The sequence below is a fragment of the Kogia breviceps genome, chromosome 8 (assembly GCF_026419965.1).
Source record: "Kogia breviceps isolate mKogBre1 chromosome 8, mKogBre1 haplotype 1, whole genome shotgun sequence".
Classification (NCBI taxonomy): Eukaryota; Metazoa; Chordata; class Mammalia; order Artiodactyla; family Physeteridae; genus Kogia; species Kogia breviceps.
The window spans coordinates 20,912,988-20,936,666 of NC_081317.1; the positions used below are offsets into that span (position 1 = coordinate 20,912,988).

The following is a 23,679-nucleotide window of genomic DNA, read 5'->3' on the forward strand; positions in this document are numbered from 1 at the left end:
ATCCATGAATGAGGAAGTGGGCCTTCACCAGAGCCCAACCAAGCTGGCACCTCGATCTTGGACTTCCCAGACTCCAGAACTGTGAGAAATAAATTGCTGTTGTTTATAAGCCATCAAGTCTATTGTATTCTGCTGTAGCAGCCTGAATGGATAAAACCGTCCCCAATGATCCCACCTCCTAGTAGTCACAGCCTTGAAATAGTTCCCTTCCACACCGTACCAAGGTTGGTCTGTGTGACACGCAGTATATGGCAGAAACAGTGGTATGTCACTTCCAAGATCAGGTTATAAAAGATACTGTTGCTTCTGACTTGATCACTCTCACATCACTTGCTCTGGCTGTGAGTTGCCATGTCATGAGCAACCCTATGGGAAGGCCTGCATGGCAAGGAATTGAAGCCTCCTACCCTTAGCCACATGAGTAAGCTTGCAAGTAAATCCACGTAGTTGAGCTTCAGAATGACTATATCCCCTGCTAGCATCTTGACTGCAACCTTAAAAAAGATCCTCGGCCAGAACTACCCCTCTATGCTGCCTTGATTCCAGCTCCTCAGAAACTGTAAGATAATAAATATTTGCTGTTTTAAACTGTCAAGTTTGGGGATAATTTGTTACAAGCAATAGGTAAGTCATACAGTAATTGTCTCAAATTCCTACACAGTTGATTTTAAAGGCTGTCCGGAGTAATGCATTTCCCATAAATATTTAATCATAAAATAGCACAAGAGGGGTAGGGTGGCTCCAACTGGAATCTGAGGACTAGTCTCAGCTCTCTACCTTGATACTGAAGGTCTGTAATAATCATAATGGCTTCAGGAGGAAGCACTTCACAGACTGCTACCTGGCATTTCCTTATCAGTTAACAGCCCACAGGATGATCCCATGCATCCCTTTTGTCTTGGACTTTCCTCTAGTAGGTATGTAGGCTCTACCTACTTATCAGCTGACTTACTGATCAAGTAACAAGATACAGATCTTTCCTAATTACCCCCATCATCACCATTCATCTCCAGAACTCTTTTCATTTTATAAAACTGAAACACTATTCCCATTAAATAACAACTCTTCATTGTTCCCTCCCCCCCAGCCCCTGGCAACCACCATTCTATTTCTGTCTCTGTGATTGTGACTACACTAAGTACTTTATATAAGTGAAATCACACAGTATTTGTCCTTTTGTGACTGGCTTACTTCACTTAGCATAATATCCTCAAGGTTCATGCATACTGTAGCATATATCAGAATTTCCTTCTTTTTAAAAGGTGAATAATATTTCATTGTATGTATATGCTATGTTTTGCTTATTCATTCATCTGTTCAAGGATATTTGTGTCGCTTCCACCTCTTAGCTATTGTGAATAGTTCTGCTATGAACACGGATGTTTACATACCTCTTTGAGGCCCTGCTTTCAGTTCTTTTGTGTATAAACCCCAAAAAACCTTAATTTTTTGAGTAACTATTATACTGTTTTCCACTAGTAGCTGTATCATTTTACATGCACAAAGGTTCCAATTTCTCCGCCAACACTCATTATTTTATTTTCTGGGTTGTGGTTTTTTTTTTTCTATAGTAGCCATCTAATGGATATGAAGTGGTCACTCATTTATTTTTATTTCCTTTTTATAGATGACAGAACTGAAGCATCAAACGATTAAGTGTCAAGCTGGGATCTGAACCCAAGTAAATTGACCCACTATTAATTAATATGCTAAAATTCTTGTGACACTGAAGTCCCAAAAATCTCTCAAGGAGGAGACAGGGGTCCAAAAGCTAACACTCACTAAATAAAGGACAAAACAATCAGCAGCAAGTTAAATTTATCTTTCTCCTGATAATGTTCTGCGAATCCTGGGAGGCTGAATTTACTAGGAAATTACAAAATGTTGTTCTGGGGTAGAACTCTTCTTTTCAGCTTAAATAAGCTTGTTCAGGATGTCCATTTGCGACTTAGACTGGAGTTTTCTTATGCTCTAGTTTCTGTATTGTCTCGTCAGGCAACCTAAAACCAAAAAATTTTTCTAAGGTTCTGTCAGCCATATATACCCAAGTCATCATTTTCGTCAGGCCGGAACTCAGAAAGGTCTCTTAACTGAAAAGTTGTCCTGGCTCACTTTATACCTAGATTAAAGTAGTCAGCAGACTACTGAGCTCCCTGAGCTTGTCTCAGAGGAATTCCTTCCTCCAGAGCAGAGACAATGTGTGAGATTTAAGAACCTGGACCTTTGCATCTGACAGGCCTTTAGTCGCTGAAATTCAACTAAAGACATAAAGTAACTGAACATTTCTGAGTCTGATATATAAATCATAAATAAATATATAAATAAATCACATATAAGTATATAAACAAATACGAATCATATATAACTCAGGGAATGACAGGACCAGAGCTGTTGCACAGGAAGCACCTCGTACGTACAAGGCACTTAGTAAATGCTTGGTAGTGTTATTATTTGTCATGGATCCATGCTCGACAAAATTGTGCATCATAAACGTTTATTACTGAGCAAACATCGATTAAGAAGGACGGTGGTTAACGTTGGTTAACGTTGGTTAACGACCACAGGACAGGTGACACACATCAATACAAGGTTACTGTTCAACGTAGATACGTAGCTCTGCTGTGCTGGAATCTGGCCTTCAGGCGATCCCACTAGGAGAGACAGTGTTCTGAGATGTGGCATATCCATTCCTTAAATACAGATTCTTGCACAGTAGTAAAAATTTCTACAAGTTTAGTGTATAATTATTTAAACTATAAAAGAAAAGTATCACTGGGATTTGTGTACGTTAAGACGCTCAACCCGAGATGGTTGATAAAGCTCACTCTCCGGGTCCCAACCGCAGCTCTGCCTCGATCCCAACCGAAGTGGATTCACATCGTCGCAGGACCGGCTGAACTGGTGGCTTTTCGCCACTTGAAGAGCTAGGGAGGCAGCCGGTCTCCGCCCCGCCCCTACCTAGCCGAGCCGGCAGGATACGTCACTGCGCAGCGGCCTGGACGAAAAGCCAATTGCGGTGCTAGGGACCCAGCCGGTCTCTGCCCCCGCCCCGTTCGGGCTCCGTCTCCGATGGTGCGGCATGCAGGGTCCAGGAGTCTCTCTGGCTGCCACTCTTTGGAAGGGAAGTGGCGTATGCATTAGGTAGCAGTTAAAGTACGAATCGCCGTGAGGAGCAGCCGTTAGGAGGCCGGGCTTCCGGTCACTCGGTGTAAGTCATCAGGAGGCGGAAGCGCAGCGGGGGCGGGAAGGTGGTAGAACGCCGCATTGAGTTCGGTTTGCCGGTCTTTTAAGTGGTCGCGCCCCGCTGGAGAACGTGACCAGAAGGCGAGGCGGCCCCGGGCTCTCCAGCCTCGCGGTAAGTAGGACCGCCTGGCGGCGCCGGGGATGGAAGTGCGTGGCCCCGGCGCTGACCTGCTGCCGCCGTCCCTTGCTACAGGGCAGTGGCCTCCCCGCCAGCCTTGCCTCCCAGCATTTCTCACTCCTCCTTCCTCTCCTTGATATCTGCCGCAGCCCCTGCCCCGCCTGCCCTCCACGCACGCCCCCCGACCCGGGACCTTTCTGAGACGCAGGTCCAACCCTGTCACATCCCTGATTGACGTTCCCCGTCACAATGTGGCCCTCTTGTCCCTCCCGTCCTAAGCCGGCTTCGCTCGCTCTGTGCTTCAGCTGCAGGAGACACCTAACATCTCGTTACAAACCGACATCTGTTTGCTCGCTCTTGTAGTTTCCCGCTTAACCCAGAAGGCATCCCTCGTGACGCCGGTAGAATGAGTTCATCTCTGCTTCCGGAGCACTGTTTACTCCTTGTAAAGAGCGCGTTTGTTAAACCTTTTTAGTACGGTTGCTTGAATGAGGCTTTCTTTTTCCACCGGATTATATGTTTCTTGAGGGCAGGAGTAGGGTCTTGCTCATTTGGGCCTAGTACAGGGCCTAGTACAAAAGCACGAAGTTTGGAAGCTAACAGTCCAAAGTTTTCGCACTAGCTTTGTGACCCTTGGACACGATCTCCCTATCTATGAAGTGGTGATAAATAAAATAATTAATTTCAATCATCTTACAGATCTTCTATGGTACAGAGTATGTACGCGATAAATATTCGGCTCTTTTTCCTTCCTAGCTTTCAGTATACACAGTAGTTGCTGGGTACGTTTTTTAAATGAATCGAGAGGCACTACAGATGAGATTTTTCTTCCTAGCCCTGTGATTGTACTGATGCTATCAGTTAGTTGATACATTTGGTAGTATTTGGTAAATACAACCTAATGAAGTAATTAAAGACAGTAATGGTGAATGTTGGTATCAGCATCTGCAAGAATAAACATTTAACCTTCACCCTCTAATTAAGTAACTTGAGGCATTTGATTTAAGTCTGTGTGCCCTTCAGACAGATGTTTCTGAAGAGATGAAGATATGTGTCTGCACATTATTTTTTACAGGTGATTGTAAAGTGCAGACCACTTGCCACAGAACATAGTTGAAACAGAAAATAGGAAGATGGCAGCAAACCCTTCAGGACAAGGTAAATGCTAGGAACTTTTTGCTCATATAGTAAAGTATTTTGATAGAAAATTTAGCATAGGGCCGTTACTAGAGCCAGAATTAAAAAGGAATAGCCAAGTAAAACCCCATATTTGAAGCAAGTCCAACGTTTCATCAGATATGTAACATCCTTAATAGCTATTAATCCTATATGTAACATCCTTAATAGCTATTAATCCTATATGTTAATCTGTTAATCTTATTCACACTGTAAACCTTAAGTCCTCCTCGGACATTTGTGTTCTCATGCTCTTTTACTTGAGATTAGAACCACTTTTAAAGAAGTTATATTGTCACTAGGCAATATCCACTCTTTTATTTTCGTTTGCTCAAAAAACTTCATACACATTTCACTTGTGTTAAGAGCTCTCTAAAGCAAGTCAAGTTAGATACATTGCAAATAAGGAGTTTTTATTTAAAAATAAGTTTTCGGGGCTTCCCTGGTGGCGCAGTGGTTGAGAGTCCTCCTGCCGATGCAGGGAATACGGGTTCGTGCCCCGGTCCGGGAGGATCCCACGTGCCGCGGAGCAGCTGGGCCCGTGAGCCATGGCCACTGAGCCTGTGCGTCCGGAGCCTGTGCTCCGCAACGGGAGAGGCCACAACAGTGAGAGGCCCGTGTACCGCAAAAATAAATAAATAAATAAATAAATAAAAATAAGTTTTCAAAAGTAAAATTTAATCTCTAGAAAGCATTAAATTCCACTTTGTAAGTTGTCTCCTACTTAAGAACTTGAAGCAAACTTCTGTTTCCTTTCTATATCAAGTCTAAACTCCTTATTTGATGCATCATATTTTTTGATTAATCTTAGTCTTGTTTTATTTTAAACATCATATAAACGTGTTTGTGTCCAGTTGCTTACACTCACTGTACTGTCGGTGAGAGCCATCCATGTTATGCCATGTATCAATAGTTCATTCTTTTTTATTGCAGACTAGTATTCCATTGTATGAATTGACCACAATTTATTTATTCATTCCTTTTTGGAGACTTTGGGGTTGTGTCAGTTTTGGCCATTGTGAATAAAGCTGCTTTGAATATTCGTTTGTAAGTCTTTTTGCAGATATTTGGATGAATATCTAGGAATGGAGCAGCTGAGTGTATAGTTTACTTTATGGAAAACTGCCAAACCTTTTCCCAGAGTGGATGTACTTTACATTCCCTCTAGTAAAATGTGAGAATTCTGGTTGATCCATATATAGCATTGTTGGTCTTTTCAATTCTAGCCATTTTAGAGGGTGTAAAGTGACATCTCATTGTAGTATTAACTTGGATTTCCCTGATGACAAATGTTGGACACTTTTTTATGTGCTTATTGGCCATTGCAGATCTTCCTTTGTGAAGTGTTTGTTCAAGCCTTTTGCTCATTTTAAAAAATTTGGGTTATTTTTATTATCAGTTTTTTTTAAGAGTCTAGATAGCGGTCCTATGTCACTGCTAATTGCATCATCTAGATCATTGTTGAGTTGGTTTCTGTTGACTGCATTTGTTTTGAGAATGGGTCACATTTTCCTTTTTCTTACTAAGTGATTTGTTATTGAATACTGGATATTATGACTAATACATTGTAGGGGCTCTGAATTCTGTTATATTCCTCTAAAATGTGATTTTCATTCTAGCAGATGGCTTGGCTTAACTCATACTCCAGACTCTTGTCTCCCTTACGTTGGGCAGCAGCTGAAATCTCTGTTCATTCTTTTCAGCTTCCAGTTGCTGCTTTAGTGCTTTACTTGTCTCTCTATATATGTGTAGTTTCGCAGAAAGCGAAAACCTTGGGTGGATTTTATAGGCATGTTTTAGGCTTTACTCCTTCTGCCTCTCCCTCTCAAGCCTCTCCCCTAATTTTCTGGTTACTCTGCCAGTCCTGAACTCTGTCCTCTGATACCTCAAGCCGGTGAGGTGAGGTGTGCAAGGTGTTTGTGGATTGAGAAGTGCAAAAGGCCACCAATTCCCAAATTTCACCAGTTGCAGTTTCTGCCAGATTTTGGTCAGTCTCTAGTGCCTTCAAATAATGACTGTTTAGTATTTTTTACAGAATTTATTATTATATTTGTGGCAGGATTACTCTAACCCAACTATGCTGCTAGTACTGGAAGTTGGAAGCCCACTGAATCTGTTTTAATACATTAGTTGCATTTAGGACAGGCTAAAGATTACATGAGTTTTATAGAAGTGTGGTATTGTAAAAAGCTAGCTCTGGTGATAACTCTACTGGCTGTAACCAGCTAATACAATTCTGTTCTCTCAAATAACCAAGTGTGATTTGTGTGCTCTATGGACTAATCACAGGTCAGTATTCCCCTATGGTCTTTGACCTCCTCTTTTCACCAAGTTATAAGGATTCAGGTTAAAAATAATTTAATTTGAACCAAAATGAAACTAAGAGAAATCTATTTTGGAGAGAAAATATGCTGCTAAAAATCACACAATGCAGTCCAAATGAAAACAAATTAAATATTTTTATCCCTCTGTTTTAATAGCACAAATATGCAAGATTTACAATTTGCTAGTTACTTTTTTTTTAAGCAGTTTCAATAAAGCACAATCATTTTTACTGTCACCTTTGATTGATTCATAGTCAAATCCACTCTGAAGCATCCCCTAATCTAAATAGAAGCGAGGGCTTTCCTGGTGGTGCAGTGGTTAAGAATCTTCCTGCCAGTGCAGAGGACATGGGTTTGAGCCCCGGTCTGGGAAGATCCCACATGCTGTGGAGCAACTAAGCCCGTGTGCCACAACTACTGAGCCCATGTGCCACAACTGCTGAAGCCCACGCACCTAGAGCCCCTGCTCCGTAACAAGAGAAGCCACCTTAATGAGAGGCCTTCGCACTGCGACGAAGAGTAGCCCCTGCTCGCTGCAACTAAAAAGAAAGCCCGCATACAGCAACAAAGACCCAACGCGGCCAAAAATAAATAAATAAATTTATAAAACAAACAAACAAACATAGAAGGGAATTTAGATTAGTCCTTTGGCTTTTGTTGCTCTTTTGTCAGTGATATTGTTGGTGTCATGGAGCTGCTGCTATTAGGCACCAGCAGAGGGAGTCCGTATCATGTTCTGTACACTCCTAGACTCTCAGTGAAAATTTAACATTCTTATTTATTTGGATCTATTGCATTTTACTCTTTATATTCTTTCTGTACTGTTTATGTGTATTGGAACTACTTATTGTGGAGATTGAATGCCAAGTTCCATAATTATCTTATAATGATAACTGAAAGAACAATGACTTAAGAAATCTTCATCTGTGTGTTGTAATTTTTTAATGTCTCTGGTGTAGGGGACAGGCCCTCTTTCAGATCTAGCAGTCTATCATACTATAGTAGTAATCTGAACTGCTAAATTTCACAAGCTCTTGGCAGACAGTTACTGAAGTCTCATATTCTTAGCATCCATTATAGTGTGGAACATTCAATAGGTTCATAATAATTATTTGATTGATAAGAAGTAACATTTTGAGAATTTAATATGTAGAGGCAGATTGTCAAACTGGAATTTGGCCAAGGTACCATTCCTATGTAAAGAGGCTCTCATTATTGGTAAATATCAAGAGCCTGTGATTATGTGCTGGCAGTTGGGAGATCGGTCTAACCTGATTTCAGATACACAGAGAAACCTGGTGAAAAACTGAGTAAAGAATGTGAATTCTTGGGACTTCCCTGCTGGCACAGTGGTTAAGAATCCGCCCGCCAGTGCAGGGGACATGGGTTCGATCCCTGGTCGGGGAAGATCCCACATGCTGCAGAGCAACTAAGCCCGTGTGCCACAACTACTGAGCCTGAGCTCTAGAGCCCGTGAGCCACAACTACTGAGCCCGTGAGCCACAACTACTGAAGCCTGCGCACCTAAAGCCTGTGCTTCACAACAAAATAACCCCCCGCTCGATGCAACTAGAGAAAGCCTGCGTGCAGCAACGAAGACCAAATGCATCCATAAATAAATAAATAATTTTTAAAAATAGCGATTGCTCTCAATTAAAAAAAAAAAGAGTGTGAATTCTTTTGATTCTTTTATAGTTATCTCAAAATGCTTAGAGTAATAACTATAAGCCCTGCAGATCAAGTGGTGGGAACTATTGATTTGGGGCCAGTTTGGATGCTCTTAGCTGTGATTTTAGGGCTCTGTGTAAGAATGGAACATAGCCCCTGGGAGGTGTCTTGCTTGACCTCAGACCCAAGTACAAGTTTCACCTAAACCACCTCTGGTCCAGAAGAAAAGCAGATTTACCCTTCAGGCTTGTACTAAGGTATGCTACCTCTCAATTAAGAATTTATCCTTGTGATGCATAAAAATCATCTTAAAATTCTTGCAACTGTACATTTTTAAAGATGAGAGTGGACACAAAGACACAATTTGGAGTTCGTTTTTTAAAGCTAGATTTCTTTTTGCCTCATTTTTCATTGCCAAGGCAAAGAGTGTACAGTAGTTTTCTGATGCTAGGATTGATCTGTAGGCCCAGGTTCAAATAGGAATGAAACTGAGTTGAGGCAGAATATGACATAAACTAGCATGAGATTGTTTGTATAGTAGAAGAGAGCTTGTGATCCCCTGGTCCATTCAGACTGGCCTGGGAGGCCTGTCATGTGAGTGTAACCTAGAAAGCTGTGCTAATCAATCGTACCCTGTGTAATGAAAAACAGTTTACTGACAGAGAATTGTCAGAATGGGGCTGACAAGAATCTAGTGAGGTTGACAATCTAAACGATAGAGAGCACTAGGTAATAATAACAGTAATAGCTGGTATTTATTAAGCAACTACCGCGTGGCAGGCAGTGTGCTAGGTATTTTATTTTTATTTTCTATATTTCGTATAACCACCCTTCAAAGTTGTCATGTTATGTCCATCAGTCCTGCATAGTGAGGTAATTTTCCCAATATTAAATAGTAACTGGTAATACTGAGATGAGAACCCAAATTGAATCTGTGTCCAAGTCCCCTGTTCATTGTTTTCCCATACTGCACTTTAGCTGGAGGGTTAGAACATTCTAATTATAGTATCTAAAAAAAAAATTGGGGACTTCCCTGGTGGCGCAGTGGTTGAGAATCCGCCTGTCGATGCAGGGGACACGGGTTCGTGCCCCGGTCTGGGAAGATCCCACATGCCACGGAGCGGCTGGGCCCGTGAGCCACGGCTGCTGAGCCTGCGCATCCGGAGCCTGTGCTCCACAACGGGAGAGGCCACAACAGTGAGAGGCCCGCATACTGAAAAAAAAAAAAAAAAAATTGGGAGCTCTAGACTAGGGGCAAAAGACCTCATCTTAATTTTTGTATCTTTTCTCCATCTGTTATTGAGCAGAAAATCCTTACAGGGAAATGGGCCTGTGAGTTTATCTGTAAGAGGAAAAGAAAAAATGAGTGAGGAGGAAAGGGTGATTCAAGCAGAAGAGATTTCATCATCTTATTTAGCTAGTGCTGAAGACAAGAAACCTCAGTGGATAGAAAAAGCGGCAGTAGCTTAAAAGGGGTAAGTCCTTGGTGTCTCAGTGAGAGAGAACTTGAACACAGGGAGATCACCTGAGCAGACATTAGGGCTTATTCCTTTCCTTGATCTGTATTTTCAGTAAATTCCAAAGGTGGCTAAGAGTTGAATAATTTTTTAATCTTGCACGTTACAGGAAGTGTTTGCCATTAACTAGATAGCTAGAAGACTAGCTACTGGTAGTAATTACTTCATGTTAATAATGTTGTATTTTTTATTCTGCTAAGACTTAGTCATCAGGCAGTCTTCCCTGAATAAGTTTGAGTTTTAACCACTGAATACATTTTATATATCATTAAGGAGTATGGTAAGCGGAATACTACTCTCCCCACATCTCTTCAAAAAATGCCGACGTCATAATCTCCGGAATCTGGGACTTTGTTACCTTACATAGCAAAAGGAATTTCGCTCGCGTGATTAAGGTTAAGGACCTTGAGATGGGAAGATTGTCCTGGATTATCCAGGTGGGCCCATTTTAATCACATGAGTCTATGTTTTTTATTTAAAAAATTTTTTTAAACCACTTTATTGAGATATAATTTACACACTATAAGATTCACCTGTATTAAGATTACACTTCAAGAATCTTTAGTAACTTTGTAAAGTGTGTAACTTTCACTAATATCTAATTTTATAACATTTCCATTAACCCAGAAAGAAAACTCATGCCTGTCTGCAGTCACTTCCCATTCTTACAGGCCTGGGCAACCACTAATGTACTTTTTGTCTCTATACATTTGCCTCTCCTGGACACCTTTCATATAAATGGACTCTTACAGTATATGGTCTCTTGTGTCTAGTTTCACTTAGCATGTTTTTGAGGTTCATCTGTGTAGTAGCATGTATTAGTAATTCTTTTTTGTTATTGTTGTTAAACAACAGAAATTTATTTTCTCACAGTTCTGAGATCAAGTTGTCAGCAGAGTTGATTTCTCCCTGGCTTGTAGATGGCCTGTGTCTTTTCTTCCTGTGTCTTCACATGGTCTTGCTTTTCTCTGTGTGTGCATGTCCTGATCTCCACTTCTTATAAGGACACGAGTCATATTAGCTTAGGGACCACTCCCAGTGACCTCATTCAACTTTAATTGCCTCTTTAAAAACTGTATCCAAATATAATCACATTCTGAGGTATTAGGGCTTAGGACTTCAACCTATGTGTTTTGCAAAGATACAGTTTAACCTATAACACTCCACCCTGTCAGCCTCCAAAATTCAAGTCCTCACATGTGAAATATATTTGCCCCATTCCAACAGCCACAAAAGTCTTAACCCATTCCAGCATCAACTCTAAGTCTAAAATTTCCTCTAAATAGCATCTAAATCAGATATGAGTGAGACGAGGTATGATTCATCCTGAGGCAAAATTCCTCTCCAATAGTGAACTTATGAAACCAAACAAGTTATCTGCTTCCAAAATACAATACTGGGACAGGTATAGGATAGACATTCCCCTTCCAAAAGGAAGAAATTAGAAAGAAGAAGGCTGACAGGTCCTAAGCAAGTCCAAAACCTAGGAGGGCAAATTCCATTAGATTTTCAAAGATTTAGTTTATTATATCAATATCAGTACTAGAACTCACATCTTTTACTCTCCAGTCTGCAACATTTCTACAGCACACATTTGTGTGCTGACATTATTTGTATGACATTAATATATGTGGCTAATTTTAAGAAACTTCTGTGGAAAATTCCATTAGATTTTAAGGCTTGAGAGTGAAATCCTCTTTGGCTCAATTTTCTGTCTAAAAAGGGTGGTGGCTCTGCCTTCTTCTCCCTGAATTTTGTCCCCAAACCCTCTGGAACCAATGAGGAAACAGTCCTGCTGCCTGGGCCTGTGCTTTCTGGACCCATGGTGGCAGTAGCAGCCCTGATGACCCCTGACCCACCTTCAGAGTCATTCCTCCCTGTACTCAAAGGATGATGCATGTTTGCATCCAGACATCTCTAACATCTAACTTCCTGCTTGTAGAACCCCAAAAGTCCAACAGCCTTTCTTCATTTCATCCCACCTCTGTTCTCTTCAGTCCAAGCTGACAGTGCTTCTGCTGAGGTGGTTGATTGGATCCATGTAACACACCCATAATCTCTTTAGTAAAGACTGTCCAGCCATGTCTTTGGTGTTCTCTCCTGAACACACTTTCTCATTTTTTGCAATATGAATAAGCTGAGAATTTTCGGTCTTCAAGTTCTGGTTCCTTTTTGCATAATAATTTCTTTTTCAGTTGTCTCCCTCTCACACTTTATAAGCAGCAAGGAGAAACCAGGTCACACCTTCAACATTTTGCTTAGAAATGTCCTCAGTTAAATATCCAAGTTCATTACTGACAGCTTTTACTTTCCACAAAACACTAGAACACAATTTAATTTGGTCAAGTTCCCTGCCACTTTGTAACAAGGACTGCTTTTCCTCCAGTTTCCAATAACATATTCCTCATATCCATCTGAGACTTCCCCAGAAGCACCTTTAACATTCATATTTGTGTCAACATTCTGTTCATGATGAAATATATATAAGCAGATATATATATAGCATATATATATATATATGAGCATATATAGTGATAGTAGCTTTCTATACAGTTCTCTCTTTCTGAGATCTCAGAAGAATCACCTTGAATGACCATATTTAGTCTCTTCCAGACAATCTAGGCTTTTCATTTTTTGTGTGAACATGTAGTATTTATATTTTTATTTCTTAACATCTTTATTGGAGTATAATTGCTTTACAGTGGTGTGTTAGTTTCTGTTGTATAACAAAGTGAATCAGCTATACGTATACATATATCCCCATATCCTCTCCCTCTTGAGTTTCCCACCCTCCCACTGCTCTAGGTGGACACAAAGCACCGAGCTGATCTCCCTATGCTATGTGGCTGCTTCCCACTAGCTATCTATTTTACATTTGGTAGTGTATATATGTCAGTGCTACTCTCACTTTGTCCCAGCTTACCCTTCCGCTTCCCCATGTCCTCAAGTCAATTCTCTACATCTTTGTCTTTATCCCTATCCTACCCTTAGGTTCTTCAGAACCTTTTTTTTTTTTTAGATTCCATATATATGTGTTAGCATACAGTATTTTTTTCTTTCTGACTTACTTCACTCTGTATGACAGACTCCAGGTCCATCCACCTCACTACAGATAACTCAATTTCTTTTCTTTTTATGGCTGAGTAATATTCCATTTTATATATATGTGCCACATCATCTTTATCCATTCATCTGTAGATGGACACTTAGGTTGCTTCCATGTCCTGGCTATTGTAAACAGAGCTGCAGTGAACACTGTGGTACATGACTCTTTTTGAATTATGGTTTTCTCAGGGTATATGTCCAGTAGTGGGATTGCTGGGTTGTATGGTTGTTCTATTTGTAGTTTTTTAAGGAACCTCCATACTGTTCTCAGTAGTGGCTGTATCAATTTACATTCCCACCAACAGTGCAAGAGGGTTCCCTTTTCTCCACACCCTCTCCAGCATTTATTGTTTCTAGATTTTTTGATGATGGCCATTCTGACCAGTGTGAGATGCTATCGCATTGTAGTTTTGATTTGCATTTATCTAATGATTAATGATGTTGAGCATTCTTTCATTTGTTTGTTGGCAATCTGTATATCGTCTTTGGAGGAAATGTCTATTTAGGTCTTCTGCTCATTTTTGGATTGGATTTTTTTTTTTGATATTGAGCTTCATGAGCTGCTTGTATATTTTGGAGATTAATCCTTTGTCAGTTGCTTCATTTGCAAATATTTTCTCCCATTCTGAGGGTTTTTTGTCTTGTTTATGGTTTCGTTTGCTGTGCAAAAGCTTTTAAGTTTCATTAGGTCCCATTTGTTTATTTTTCTTTTTATTTGCATTTCTCTAGGAGATGGGTCAAATAGGATCTTGTTGTGATTTATGTCATAGAGTGTTCTGCCTGTTTTCCTCTAAGAGTTTCATAATGTCTGGCCTTACATTTAGGTTTTTAATCCATTCTGAGTTTATTTTTGTGTATGGTATTAGGGAGTGTTCTAATTTCATTCTTTTACATGTAGCTGTTGAGTTTTCCCAGCACGACTTATTGAAGATGCTGTCGTTTCTCCATTGTATATTCTTGCCTCCTTTATCAAAGATAAGGTGACCATATGTGCATGGGTTTATCTCTAGGCTTTCTATCCTGTTTCATTGATCTGTATTTCTGTTTTTTGTGCCAGTACTATTCTGTTTGATTACTGTAGCTTTGTAGTATGGTCTGAAGTCAGGGAGTCTGATTCTGCCAGCTCTGCTTTTCTTTCTCAAGATTGCTTCGGCTATTCAGGATCTTTTGTGTTTCCAAACACATTGTGAATTTTTTTCTCTAGTTCTGTGAAAAATGCCATTGGTAGTTTGATAGGGAATGCACTGAATCTGTAGATTGCTTTGGGTAGTATAGTCATTTTCACAGTGTTGATTCTTCCAATCCCATCTGCTTATATCATCTTTAACTTCTTTCATCAGTGTCTTATAGTTTTCTGCATACAGGTCTTTTGTCTCCTTAGGTAGGTTTATTCCTAGCTATTTTATTCTTTTTGTTGCAGTGGTAAATGGGATTGTTTCCTTAATTTCTCTTTCAGATTTTTCATCATTAGTGTATAGGAATGCAAGAGATTTCTGTGCATTAATTTTGTATCCTGCTACTTTATGAAATTCATTGATTAGTCCTGGTAGTTTTCTGGTAGCATCTTTAGCATTTTCTATGTATAGTATCATGTCAGCTGCAAACAGTGACAGTTTTACTTCTTCTTTCCCGATTTGGATTCCTTTTATTTCTTTTTCTTCTTTGAGTGCTGTGGCTAAAACTTCCAAAACTATGTTGAATAATAGTGGGGAGAGTGGGCAACCTTGTCTTGTTCCTGATCTTAGTAGAAATGGTTTCAGTTTTTCACCATTGAGAATTATGTTGGCTGTGGGTTTGTCATATATGACCTTTATTATGTTGAGGTTTTGGAGGGTTTTTATTGTAAATGGGTGTTGAATTTTGTTGAAACCTTTTTCTGCATCTATTGAGATGATCATGTGGTTTTTATCCTTCAATTTGTTAATATGGTTTATCACAATGATTGATTTGCATATATTGAAGAATCCTTGCATTCCTGGGATAAATCCCACTTGATCATGGTGTATGATCCTTTTAATGTGCTGTGGGATTGTTTGCTAGTAGTTTGTTGAGGATTTTTGCATCTATGTTTATCAGTGATATTGGCCTGTAGTTGTCTTTTTTTGTGACATCATTGCTGGTTTTGGTATCAGGGTGATGGTGGCCTCATAGAATGAGTTTGGGAGTGTTCCTCCCGCTGCTATATTTTGGAAGAATTTGAGAAGGATAGGTGTTAGCTCTTCTCTAAATGTTTGATAGAATTCGCCTGGGAAGCCCTCTAGTCCTGGGCTTTTGTTTGTTGGAAGATATTTTTTTTTCAATTTATTATTTTTGGCTGCATTGGGTCTTCGTTGCTGAGCATGGGCTTTCTCTAGTTGCAGCAAGTGGGGGCTACAGTTCATTGCAGTGTGTGGGCTTCTTATTGTGGTGGCTTCTCTTGTTGTGGAGCAGGGCTTTAGGCGTGTGGACTCAGTAGTTGCGGCTTATGGGCTCTAGAGCACAGGCTCAATAGTTGTGGTGCACTGGCTTAGTTGCTCTGGGGCATGTGAGATCTTCCCCGACCAGGGATCGAACCTGTGTATCCTGCATTGCCAGGCGGATTCTCAATCATTGTGCCACCAGGGAAGTCCCTGTTGTAAGATTTTTAGTCACAGTTTCAATTTCAGTGCCTGTGACCGGTCGGTTTATATTTTCTATTTCTTCCTGGTTCAGTCTCAGGAGGTTGTGTTTTTCTAAGAATTTGTCCAGGGCTTCCCTGGTGGTGCAGTGGTTGGGAGTCCGCCTGCCGATGCAGGGGACATGGGTTCATGCCCCGGTCTGGGAAGATCCCACATGCTGCGGAGCGGCTGGGCCCGTGAGCCATGGCCACCGAGCCTGTGCATCCGGAGCCTGTGCCCCACAACGGGAGAGGCCACAACAGTGAGAAGCCCATGTACCGAAAAAAAAAAAAAAAAAAAAGATACAAAAAAAAAAGAATTTGTCCATTTCTTCCAGGTTGTCCATTTTATTGGCATATAGTTGCTTGTAGTAATCTCTCATGATCCTTTGTATTTCTGCAGTGTCAGTTGTTACTTCTCCTTTTTCATTTCTAATCCTATTGATTTGAGTCTTCTCCCTTTTCTTCTTGATGAGTCTGGCTAATGGTGTATTAATTTTGTTTCTCTTCTCAAAGAACCAGCTTTTAGTTTTATTGATCTTTGCTATTTTTTCCTTCATTTCTTTTTCATTTATTTCTGATCTGATCTTTATGATTTCTTTCCTTCTGCTAACTTTGGGGTGTTTTTTTTGGTGGTTCTTTTTTCTCTAATTGCTTTAGGTGTAAGGTTAGGTTTTTTATTTGAGGTGTTTCTTGTTTCTTGAGGTAGGATTGTATTGCTATAAACTTCACTCTTAGAACTGCTTTTGCTGCATCCCGTAGGTTTTGGGTCATCGTGTAGTCATTGTCGTTTGTTTCTACGTATTTTTTGATTTCCTCTTTGATTTCATCAGTGATCTCTTGGTTATTTAGTAGTGTATTGTTTAGCCTCCATGTGTTTGTATTTTTTACAGACTTTTTTCCTGTAATTGATATCTAGTCCCATAGTGTTGTGGTCAGAAAATATAACTTGATACAATTTTAATTTTCTTAAATTTACCAAGGCTTGATTTGTGACCCAAGATATGATCTATCCTGGAGAATGTTCCATGAGCACTTGAGAAGAAAGTGTATTCTGTTGTTTTTGGATGGAATGTCCTATAAATATCAATTAAGTCCATCTTGTTTAATGTATCATTTGAAACTTATGTTTCCTTATTTATTTTCATTTTGGATGACCTGTCCATTGGTGAAAGTGGGGTGTTAAAGTCCCCTACTATGATTGTGTTACTGTCGATTTCCCCTTTTATGGCTGTTAGCATTTGCCTTATGCATTGAGGTGCTCCTATGTTGGGTGCATAAATATTTACAATTGTTATATCTTCTTCTTGGATTGATCCCTTGATCATTATGTAGTGTCCTTCTGTGTCTCTTGTAATAGTTTTATTTTAAAGTTTTTATTTTCTCTGATATGAGCATTGCTACTCCAGCTTTCTTTTGACTTCCATTTGCATGGAATATCTTTTTCCATCCCCACACTTTCAGCCTGTATGTGTCCCTAGGTCTTAGTGGGTCTCTTGTAGACAGCATATATATGGGTCTTGTTTTTGTATCCATTCAGCCAGTCTATGTCTTTTGGTTGGAGTGTTTAATACATTTACATTTAAGGTAGTTATTGATATGTATGTTCCTATTACCATTTTCTTAATTGTTTTGCATTTATTATTGTAGGTCTTTTCCTTCTCTTGTGTTTCCTGCCTAGAGAAGTTCCTTTAGCATTTGTTGTAAAGCTCGTTTGGTAGGGTTGAATTCTCTTAGCTTTTGCTTGTCTGTGAAGGTTTAAATTTCTCTGTTGAATCTGAATGAGATCCTTGCTCGGTAGAGTAATCTTGGTTGTAGGTTTTTCCCTTTCATCACTTTAAATATGTCCTGCTACACACTTCTGGCTTGCAGAGTTTCTGCTGAAAGATCAGCTGTTAACCTTATGGGGATTCCCTTGTATGTTATTTGTTGCTTTTCCCTTGCTGTTTTTAATATTTTTTCTTTGTATTTAATTTTTGACAGTTTGATTAATATGTGCCTTGGCGTGTTTCTCCATTTATCCTCTCTGTGCTTCCTGGACTTCACTATTTCCATTCCCATATTAGGGAAGTTTTCAGCTATAATCTCTTCCAATATTTTCTCAGTCCCTTTCTTTTTCTCTTCTTCTGGGACCCCTATAATTCGAATGTTGGTGCGTTTAATGTTGTCCCACAGGTCTCTGAGACTGTCCTCAATTCTCTTCATTCTTTTTCGTTTATTCTGCTCTGTGGTAGTTATTTCCACTATTTTATCTTCCAGGTCACTTATCCCTTCTTCTGCCTCAGTTATTCTGCTGTTGATTCCTTGTAGAGAATTTTTAATTTCACTTATTTTGTTCATCATTGTTTGTTTGCTCTTTAGTTCTTCTAGGTCCTTGTTACACGTTTCTTGTATTTTCTCCATTCAATTTCCAAGATTTTGGATCATCTTTACTATCAATACTCTGAATTCTTTTTCAGGTAGATTGCCTATTTCCTCTTCATTTGTTTGGTCTGGTGGGTTTTTACCTTGTTCCTTCATCTGCTGTGTGTTTCTCTGTCTTCTCATTTTGCTTAACTTACTGTGTTTGGGGTCTCCTTTTCTCAGGATGCAGGTTCATAGTTCCCATTGTTTTTGGTGTCTGACCCCAGTGGGTGAGGTTGGTTCAGTGGGTTGTGTAGGCTTCCTGGTGGAGGGGACTGATGCCTGTGTTCTGGTGGATGAGACTGGATCTTGTCTTTCTGGTGGGCAGGACCACGTCCGGTTGTGTGTTTTGGGGTGTCTGTGACCTTATTATGATTTTAGGCAGCCTCTCTGCTAATGGGTGGGGTTGTGTTCCCGTCTTGCTCATTGTTTGGCATGGGATGTCCAGCACGAGAGCTTGCTGGTTGTTGAGTGGATCTGGGTCTTAGCATTGAGATGGAGATCTCTGGGAGAGCTCTCACCAACTGATATTATGTGGGGCCAGGAGGTCTCTGGTGGACCAGTGTCCTGAACTCGGCTCTCCTACCTCAGAGGCTCAGTCCTGACACTTGGCCAGAGCAACAAGACCCTGTCAGCCACACAGCTCAGAAGAAAAGGGAGAAAAAAAAGAAAGAAAGAAAAAAAGATAATAAAATGAATAAAGTTACTAAAAAAAAAAATTTTAAAAATTCTCAAAATATAAAAAAGTAATTTAAAAAAAAAGAGAGCAGCCAAACCAAAAAATCCTCCAGTGATAACAAATGCTAAAAACTATACTAAAAAACCCCAAAAACCGACAGAGAGAGCCCTAGGACAAATGGTAAAAGCAAACTTATACAGACAAAATCACACAAAGAAACATACACACTCACAAAAAGAGAAAAAGGAAAACATATGTATAAAAAGAAAAAAAGGAAGAGAGCAACCAAATCAATAAACAAGTCTACCAATGATAATAAGCTCTAAATACTAAACTAAGATAAACATAAAACCAGAAACAAATTAGATGCAGAAAGCAAAGCCCAAGTCTACAGTTGCTCCCAAAGTCCACCGCATGAATTTTGGGATGATTCCTTGCCTATTTAGGTATTCCACAGGTGCAGGTACATCAAGTTGATTGTGGAGATTTAATCTGCTGCTCCTGAGGCTGCTGGGAGAGATTTCCCTTTCTCTTCTTTATTCGCACAGCTCCCAGGGTTCAGCTTTGGATTTGGACCCACCTCTGCATGTAGGTCACCCTCTGGCATCTGTTCTTTCCTAATACAGGAGGGGGTTAAAGGAGCAGCTGATTCGGGGGCTCTAGCTCGCTCAGGCCGGGGGTAGGGAGGCGTACAGATGCAGGGCGAGCCTGCGGCAGCAGAGGCCAGCGTGACATTGCACCAGCCTGAGGCGCGCCGTGTGTTCTCCCGGGGAAGTTGTCCCTGGATCCCGGGACCGTGGCAGTGGCGGGCTGCACAGGCTCCCGGGAGGGGCGGTGTGGAGAGTGACCTGTGCTTGCACATAGGCTTCTTGGTGGCGGCAGCAGCAACCTTAGTGTCTCATGCCCGTCTCTGGGGTCCACACTGATAGCCACGGCTCGTGCCCGTCTCTGGAGCTCATTTTGATGGCGCTCTGAACCCCCTCTCCTTGCGCACCCGGAAACAATGGTCTCTTGCCTCTTAGGCACTTCCAGACTTTTTCACGGACTCCCTCCCAGCTAGCTGTGGCGCACTAGCCCCCTTCAGGCTGTGTTCACACAGCCAACCTGTCCTCTCCCTGGGGATCTGACCTCCGAAGCCGGAGCCTCAGCTCCCAGCCCCCACCCACCCTGGCGGGTGAGCAGACAAGCCTCTCGGGCTGGTGAGTGCTGGTCATCACTGATCCTCTGTGCGGGAATCTCTCCACTTTGCCCTCCACACCCCTGTGGCTGCGCTCTCCTCCGTGGCTGTGAAGCTTCCCCCATGCCCACCCCCTATTTCTGCCCATGAAGGGGCTTCCTAGTGTTTGGAAACTTTTCCTCCTTCACAGCTCCCTCCCAGAGGTGCAGGTCCCATCCCTATTATTTTGCCTCTGTTTTTTCTTTTTTCTTTTGCCCTACCCAAGTATGTGGGGAGTTTCTTGCCTTTTGGGAAGTCTGAGTTCTTCTGCCAGCGTTCAGTAGGTGTTCTGTAGGAGTTGTTCCACATGTAGATGTATTTTTGATGTATTTGTGGGGAGGAAGGTGATCTCCACGTCTTACTCCTCCACCATCCTGAAGGTCCCCCTCCCACATGAGTCTTTAAAAGCAAAGAACTTTTTCCTGGCTATGGTCAGAGAGAAATGACCACAGAAGGGTCAGAGACATGCAACGTTGTTGGTTTTTAAGTTGGAGAAAGGGGACCACAAGAAGGGAACTCAGGCACATCTATAAGATGGAAAAGGGAAGGAAACAGATTCTCTCCTAGAGCCTCCAGAAAGGAAAGCAGCACTTGACTTTAGCCCAGTGAGACTACTGACCTATAGAACTGTAAGATAATAGATCTGTGTTGTTTTAAGCCATTAAGTTTGTGGTAATTTGTTACAGCAGCAGTACAAATAATATACCATTTAACTATATGAGCCCAAAACCTCAGAACCATCCATGACACCTTCTTCCTCATTCTTGACTTCTTATTTATTCTATCACTGTCCTGTTGATTTAACTTCCTAAAAAGCTCTTGGGTCTGTTCATCTCTCTCTATTTCCCTGGCCACTGACAACTTCTGTCATCTCCAGCTTGTTCTATTGTAATAGTCTCTTTTTCTCTGGTCTAGTGTAGTCTCAACCTTGTAGCTATAGTGATCTTTCTAAAGGGGGAAGCATGATTTTGTCCCCCACCCCTAATCTAACATTTCAGCTCCAGCATTATGTCCTGTAGGAGGCTTCTCTGACACTGCTCCCCCTACTCCCAGTCTAGGTCAAGTTGATTCAACATTGATTCCTGTTGGTGGGGATGTACATTGATACAGCCACTGTGAAGAACAGTATGGAGGTTCCTTAAAAAACTATAAATAGAACTACCATATCACCCCACAATCCTACTACTAGGCATATACCCTGAGAAAACCATAATTCAAAATAAGTCATGTACCACAATGTTCATTGCAGCACTATTTACAGTAGCCAGGGCATGGAAGAAACCTAAATGTCCATTGACAGATGAATGGATAAAGAAGATGTGGCACATATATACAGTGGAGTATTATTCAGCCATAAAAAGGAACAAAATTGAGTTATTTATAGTGAGGTGGATGGACCTAGAGTCTGTCATACAGAGTGAAGTAAGTCAGAAAGAGGAAAACAAATACTGTATGCTAACACATATATATGGAATCTAGAAAAATGGTACTGATGAACCTAGTGGCAGGGCAGGAATAAAGACACAGATGTAGAGATTGGACTTGAGGATGGGGGCAGAAGGGGAGCCTGGGATGAAGAGAGAGAATAGCATTACCGTATATATACTTCCAAATGTAAAATGGGTAGCTAGTGGGAAGCAGCTGCATAGCACAGGGAGATCAGCTTGGTGCTTTGTGACCACCTAGAGGGGTGGGATAGGGAGGGTGGGAGGGAGGGAGACGCAGAGGGAGGGGATATGGGGATATATGTATACATATAGCTGATTCACTTTGTTATACAGCAGAAACTAACACAACAGTATGAAGTAATTATACTCCAATAAAGATGTAAAAAAACAAAATCAAAAACCTTGATTCCTACAATGATTGTTTTTAATGCTTATAGAATGTTATTTCTTTATTTCATACTACTCATCTTAGACTCTAATTATACATTCATTTGTGTAATTATTTGATAATCTCTGTCTTCACGGGAATGTTTAAGAACCATGAGAGCTAGCATCAAATCAAGTGGTGGCTCATCATTGCATCCTTAGACTCTACCTTAGTGCCTGTATGTATGTCATGGATATGAAATAAATATGTTGAATCAATAAATAACTTAAAACATGTTAAACTAATAGTGCCACAGTGACTTTCCTCCAATACTGAACGTCTTTTTTTTTTTTTTTTGCCGCGCCACACGGCTTGTGGGATCTCAGTTACCCAATCAGGGACTGAACCTGGGCATGGCAGTGAAAGCCCAGAATCCTAACCACTAGTCCACCAGGGAACTCCCCCTAAACAGCTGTCTTAGGATGATAGTTCATTTACTGTATAGTTGTGAAGAGTATAGAGCTTGTAAGATAATCATTTGAAAGGACTTGAATATTTTAAAATATCTTTTAAAAAATTGTTATGAAAGCAATATAACAAATGTAATTGGAAAGTAGATTATCCATAAGCCCACTAATCAAACAATAATTTTCATTCTTTAGTTTTAGATTTTTTTCAATAAAAGGAATTCCTATTAGTCCTTGTTTAAGTGTCATAGAGAGCTATTCATGCAAAGTGAGTTATCAGCTGTTAGGTTTTAAATGCAATTTGCTGTAATGCTAGTTACTCCAGAATATTTTTAGTGACACAGAAATGTGTGGGAGTTAAATGTTTCTATAAATGAATATGGAAATGAGAATATATATGATTGTGAATGGAGATAGAGTTATAGTTCTAAGTGGAACTTTTGGAGTGTGCTGCTTTATTCTAAGATAATTTTTTTAGGAAAAAGTTTAGTAATAAAGGAATATTAAGTAATTCCTACTGTACATGAGATAATATATTTTAACACTCTCATGCTTTTAAGAATGTAAAAGTTACATGTAACTTTAAGATACGTGTAAAATAGTGTAAAAGTAAAATGTTGAATTATGGCGAGAGAGTTTGTGTTTAAAAAAACAATTCATGTAGTGATTAGAATAAAAGTTAAATTTTATATATTCATGCCTTAGAGTAAGTTTGTATTACAAACTCTGAAGGTGGGAGAATCTTGCTCTAGAAAATTACACTTAACTACATCACATAACCAAATTGCCTACCTAGTTTTTTGCCTTATGTTTCAAATGTGAAATAAGCTATTATTATTACCTAACTGCTATCTGTTGACTTTTATATATTTCTATAATACAGTAAATGTTTTGTACAAAACTGACATGTAAATTTGTACTAGATTATTTTTGAACACTCACGAGGGAAGCATAGGTTTTAGGGCATAAGACAAACTCAGAAAGTAAAAGCCTAATAGACCTGACCATACCCTTTCCCTGTAAAATAGTTTTTGTGGCTCTCAGCTGCCTACATGTAGACATTAAGTTCTTGAATGTTATTGTAGGAGATAACCTTGCCTGGTTAGACTGTGGAATAGGAGTTGAGAGGAGAAGATATTTTAGAGACATCAGGATATAAAATTGATTGGACTAGGTGATTGGTTGGATGTGGGTAGGAAGAAGGAGGTATTATAAGGATAAAACTCAGGCTTCTGGGTGGGAGCTTGGGGCATTAAGTGAGATACAGAGAGAGGCATTATCCTTTACCAGGGAAGGAAGGCTATGAGCTACCC

At 40.3% G+C, this 23,679-nt stretch overlaps 1 protein-coding gene across 3 annotated transcripts in view; it reads left to right on the forward strand.

Annotated features, from left to right (window-relative positions):
* The first annotated feature begins 3,040 nt into the window (after positions 1-3,040).
* Positions 3,041-23,679, forward strand: part of INIP (INTS3 and NABP interacting protein) — a 32,469-nt gene continuing 11,830 nt past the window's right edge. The window contains exons 1-2 of one of the 3 annotated variants that reach the window (XM_059071586.2): positions 3,041-3,355; positions 4,437-4,519. In XM_059071586.2, the coding sequence (XP_058927569.1) occupies positions 4,495-4,519 (25 nt within the window). In that variant the 5' untranslated portion in view covers positions 3,041-3,355; positions 4,437-4,494. Of the gene's footprint in view, positions 3,356-4,436; positions 4,520-23,679 lie in introns of those variants that run through there. The other 2 variants (XM_059071588.2, XM_067040929.1) reach the window with 2 other exon arrangements.